Here is a 5,896-nt window from a genome sequence, read left to right as displayed (position 1 = left end):
CCACACACACACACACACGTACACGTACCCACTTCTTTATGAATATATTATATCCCTATAACTCAACACCAGCTCTTTCTCTGCGCGTGAGGGTCGCGGGTTCGAATCCGCATCCCACCAAACATGCTCGCCCTTTCAGCCGTGGGGGCGTTATAATGTGACGGTCAATCCCACTATTCGTTGGTAAAAGAGTAGCCCAAGAGTTGGCGGTGGGTGGTGATGACTAGCTGCCTTCCCTCTAGTCTTACACTGCTAAATTAGGAACGGCTAGCGCAGATAGCCCTCGTGAAATTCCAAAAAAACAAAACAAAAACAAACAAATTCTCTGCGCGTGTCCGATGCCAAGAAGCAAGTCCTCAGTTACAGAAATCTAATTTTAATTTTTCGGGTATTTGAATAACGTAATAACTAGATGTTGTAATTAACGTTAATTACGTCCACTATTACTTCATACCAGTTTACTGTTTGCCCTTGTAATCCAACAAGCTGAGAGTAAGGTACACACGTGGACGTCCCTGAAAAAAATGAGAAACATATTTCTTTCTTTATTCATTCAGTAAATATATATATATGTTGCTTTACACTTTGCCCCCAACCCCGGGTACATACTGTTCCCGAATAATGGTGTGATGATAATATAATTATTTATAAAATACAGGACTAATTTCTGTTCTCAGAGAAGTCGTCTATTGTGGTCTAATTCAGAACGTAGGTATTATAAATACTGCTCAAAATTAACATTTGAAACCATACTTTAGATTTGTTTCTTGTTCAGGTTCTGTTGCTGCAAAAACGCCCTTCACACTTTTGGGCCGTAGATATGATAAACATTGATGGTCAAATCCTACTATCCGAACAGACAAGAGTAGCCCTAGAGTCAATTGCCCAGGCGCTTTCTCTTCAGTTTGTAAGTTTAAAATTGTGGACGGCTAGCGCAGACAGCTATTGATTAACTTTGTGAGAATTTTCGAAACAAACACAGATACTTTAGAGATGGAAATAAGGGCCGTTCTGCTGAAAATCGGGTTCATGTTATTAATTGTTATAATTATGTGTCATTGAAAATAAAAAGGTGTTTGTCTATTAACAGAGAACGAAGAAGTGGTATATCAGACTCCAGACTAGCAGAAATAGAAACTAGACTGGCATTAAGTAAACCAGTGGCCTACGGCATTTTTGATCCAGTAAAAATGTAAGTAGTCAAAACTAGGATTAAAGAATGAATGAAGAAGTAAGTATACAAGTTACGTGTTTTTAAACACACTGAAAGATGGTGTTTATTTATGGTAGAACTGACCGGAATTAACTTCTTTTTTTCTCTCTCTCTTTCTATTCTAAGCACAAATGAGAGAAAAACAACAACAACAAAAAGTAATATGCAATATAAAATTGGAAAACAAAGATTTAAAAGCTAAATATATAAAAAAACTAAGTTTTTTTCAGCGAGTAATTTTGATTTACAGGATCTTTTGGTTATCACATAATTTGTAATACCAGTTATAATTCAAACTCTTGAAGTTTAAACTTGACAAACGATGCATAAGTTGTACAGAGGCAGGAATATGTTATATTAAAACGATTTTAAATATATAAATAAGCGAATCACTTGACAACCACAGCCGTTATAAAATCGCGGTGAAACGGCATGTATCAGAACTACATTTTGATATTGTTTGGCGTTACGTAGGTAGTGTGACACCGCGGGGTATGTAACAGCTCCTTATGACACAAATTATTCATACACTCATATATTAAAGATCTTTTCAGATCGGGAATTTAGAATTTCCAGGATGAGGATATTCCTTGTACTTAATGGCATTGTAACACAAAAAAATGGATAAACATGAACAACCAAGAACACCTAGAAAGAGACCTGCAACAAGTCGTATTCCAGCCACAGTATGCAAAATGTGGCGTTTTGTAACAGGCGATTGTCCACGAACACAAAGGTCACTAGAAAAATCCGTCCACGTGCCCCAGACAACAGTAGGCAACATATTCAAGGATCTCTATCCGGAAACAAGGCCATCAGTGCATGGGTTCACCAAGATAAAGCTTTCAGTCATACCTTCCGTCTAATTGTTGCACACTTCAAGCAGCTAAATAATGAAATGGGTATTCATGGTATTTTATACGCAAATATACCTATCAAGTCTATGGATTTCTGTGTGATCTTACAACTGGAAGGCGCTGGAAAACCGTTGCCTTCGTACACTAGGGGGATAATTAAAAACAAACAAGAAGTAGTGGTGTGCTTTGGACATGACAGCCTTACAACGTAGCCTCTTGCAATAGAAACTATGATTCAGGGATATTGTTAAGACGACAATCATTAGATAGAGTATGACCAGACGTGGTTACATGGACTGTAACGACTTGGTGAGACTCCATTATCGTTTTACTATAACGTACTCAACCTCTCTAATATACAATTCTTATGTGTACCGGCAGTCGTTAAATTAATTAGTATTTTCTTTTAGAAATATATTTTATCTTTTCCCATTTTCTTCTAATATTTCCTCAGAGACAAACATAAACCAACATAACGACTTTTATTACCGCTATATTATAATGTAGATTTACTCTAGATATACACATACCGTTTCATTGTCTATGTTTATTGACATTAGCTATTCCAGAATCTTCTACAGAAATTTAACTATACCATACTATTGTATAGCACTTGGTTTAATATTTTCAATCTTACACAACATGTTGGATAAATGGGTAATACAGAAATCCCAAACTCAGACAAAGTCAGCCCTACATTTTACTGCTTAGTAAATGAGTAGATGAAACCAGTAAGCAGCGTCCACCAACGACATAAATATTCTTAAACGAATAACAGAATTCACTCTCAGGTACAAATACTCCCACAACAAAAAATATGGAGCGCATTAAGTGGTTCGAATCTTGGACCTTTTGGCTAACCACTAGGTCATGCCTGGTCATATGTAGTACTTAACTTCATTTATTTCTCCTTTTAATAATCTATATATTAATATTTTACCACTTTCAACAATGGACTAAGGCAATCAAAACTCAGCATCAGGTATTCCATCAACTATCTTTGAATCCAACCATTCTAAGAAATTACTTACCTGAAATGCTTAAAGAACTTGTCCATATTGCCATAGCCACTCATCGGAAGGTTTTTTCGACTGATTTGTTTATTTTCTCAACTATTTGACTGTGGAATGAAGGCAGAATTCACCCTGCATCTCTTAAACCCAACTAGGAGCTGAGTGCCTCTCCTTGGGTGTTACAGAAGCCATCCTGCATCTCTTTAGCCAACTGGGAGCCGAGTGCCTCTCCTTAGGTGTTACAGAAGCCATCCTGCATCTCTTTAGCCAACTGGGAGCCGAGTGTCTCTCATTAGGTGTTACAGAAGCCATCCTGCATCTCTTAAACCCAACTAGGAGCTGAGTGCCTCTCCTTAGGTGTTACAGAAGCCATCCTGCATCTCTTTAGCCAACTGGGAGCCGAGTGCCTCTTCTTAGGTGTTACAGAAGCCATCCTGCATCTCTTTAGCCAACTGGGAGCCGAGTGCCTCTCCTTAGGTGTTATAGAAGCCATCCTGCATCTCTTTAGCCAACTGGGAGCTGAGTGCCTCTCATTAGTGTGTTACAGAAGCCATCCTGCATCTCTTTAGCCAACTGGGAGCTGAGTGCCCCTCTTTAGAAAGGCATCGACCATTCCGATTTTCTGAGGACTTTAGCATTTGTGCGAATGTACAATTCTTGCTGTTAAGCTCAGTATTTTACTTCGATTCGTTTGCACATTGCTAATTATCATGTTGAATCTATTTTAACACACTGTTCAGACTCTCGTGTTTAACCTTCTTCTGTCGTCCTCTCACTCTGTATCTTGCATTTCACCTATCTGTTATCGTTTAATAGCAGAGAGAAAGTTAATTCCGATCGTATAGCACTATATTACATATTTAACACTAGTTAGGATACTGTAACCGGAAAATCTATATACCATAACCTATGTATTCCTGAGTTTTGAAATTGATCTGGCCAATTGTCCGTATTAGACTAGCTGTAACAAATACAAAATTTATTCTGCAATTGTTCATGGAGATGAAGAGATAATATTGAAATTTAGGGGAACTTCAGATTTTTCTAGCTTAATCTCAGGAGTGTATACTGTTGTAACATGTACTTTTAAAATAATTGTTAAGTATTTAATTTCTAGACATCTGTTAATCAGCACCATAAAATTGGATAAGATAATTAGGGTCAATAACTTAGTGACCATTATTAATCAGGGGGCATAAATAATTAAAACGATCGGCAGAATCAGCTCCAAAACTGTACAGCCTATATTTCACGAATCTACTAATTGTGAGGAGGTACTTGGTTCATTTGCAAGAAAGATAATAGTGGGGTTATTCAAACTCTTGCAAAAACCTCGGTAGCATTTTTTACTCCCAATTTTATCCATAATCAAGCTGCTGTCACCCTAAATAATTTAAGTTAATGTTTATTCTATTTCAACACTGAAGTGAAGATGCAGTCAAATATCGCACTGTGTCCTGCCAAGTAATCTAGACACTTTATGCAAGCCATTCAGAACTGAGTTTAGTTACAAGGCGATTTACAACAAGGTTTTGAGCCGCTGCTGTCTAGGACTAATAATTTGTTTGATTCAGTGCAATCATTTTCATTCTCACTTGGCCGCGTGGTTTAATTATGGTAAATCTTGAGTGTGGGTTCCAAATGTTTTCCGTTTTTTTGTGTTAATGGATACTCAAGAGCTGACTATTAAAAACGTTAAGTCAAGTTAACTCTAGAGTTTTAACATCATTCATTGCCAAGTTGGAATTTTATCTTGAAACTACCTTTTTAATGGTTTTATCGCCATAGTTTTGCATCAGTCCTGCTTGTTGTTGGGTGTTCTTTAACTATTGAATACACACTAAGCCTAAGAAAGTAACAATTGTTTTTAACGTATTTAAGGGGGAAAATATTGAAAACTTTATTTCAGCATCATGAAAATTATGTTGTATCGTAAAATAGGATGTTTGAACATTTAACTCCCAGTGTTAAGAAAGAAAATTTGATTAATTTAATTGAATATTCAAAAAGTAGGCCCTGTATACTAAAATCTATATTGTTCTTCTACTTGTTTCCAGTGGCAAGCGAACTTTCCGTCGCTTCCAACCACCACCAGGAGATTTCAACAATGTCGATCTTGTTTACGCTTGGCTTAACATGAAAAACGCCGATTATTTGAAAGAACCGATTAATGTAGTGAAAACTCCGTATTAAAGAAGGTAACCATCGAATATACTGTATGTTTACGTATTAAAGTTCTACACTGATATGCAGAAATAGAACAGCAGGTCTTCTGTAGAATAAACTATAGACGTAATCGTTGTCTTATATATCCATTCTTCCAAATTCAAGTTAACATTTCAGCTAATGTGAAACAGCGTATGCATCATGAAGATAAGGTTAAACATAATTATATGTTATGAACTTAATAGGTAAAAAAAAAATCTTGGTAGCAAACTTTATGTAAGATTAAACACGCCCTTGACGGCTAGACCACAACAGTTGTTTGTAATATATTACTATTCTCGCTTTCGATCTAATTTTGCGCCCTCTATTTACAGCAATGAAATACTAAGAATCTCTGTTTTCGGAGTTATATAGCAAGCACTATTTGTTACTGCGGGTATAAATACCACGTTTTTATAAGACCGACCATATCACTGTATTATTTAATTGGGTAATAATTAATATATATATATATATTAATACTAATTAGTAAAGTAAAAAACGAAATATTCTAAAAACAATTACTGTTTCTTCACAATTACTGGCTATAAAGTCAAACTGGACAAGAAGACTAAGTTATCGTATTTTCAACATCAAATAATATTTCT

At 36.1% G+C, this 5,896-nt stretch overlaps 1 protein-coding gene across 1 annotated transcript in view; it reads left to right on the top strand.

Moving 5' to 3' along the window:
• Nucleotides 1–5,890, top strand: part of LOC111087433 — a 24,138-nt gene extending 18,248 nt beyond the window's left edge. Inside the window, exons 2-3 of the mRNA XM_022394037.1 lie at nucleotides 1,091–1,192; nucleotides 5,141–5,890. Coding sequence (XP_022249745.1) covers nucleotides 1,091–1,192; nucleotides 5,141–5,276 — 238 coding nt within the window. The 3' untranslated portion in view covers nucleotides 5,277–5,890. The remainder of the gene's footprint in view (nucleotides 1–1,090; nucleotides 1,193–5,140) is intronic.
• Nucleotides 5,891–5,896: the final 6 nt, after the last annotated feature.

Source organism: Limulus polyphemus, unplaced genomic scaffold (genome assembly GCF_000517525.1).
Source record: "Limulus polyphemus unplaced genomic scaffold, Limulus_polyphemus-2.1.2 Scaffold2145, whole genome shotgun sequence".
In the NCBI taxonomy this organism is placed as follows: domain Eukaryota; kingdom Metazoa; phylum Arthropoda; class Merostomata; order Xiphosura; family Limulidae; genus Limulus; species Limulus polyphemus.
The sequence above is the reverse complement of the archived record's forward strand: the minus strand, read 5'-3'. Positions and strand labels throughout refer to the sequence as shown.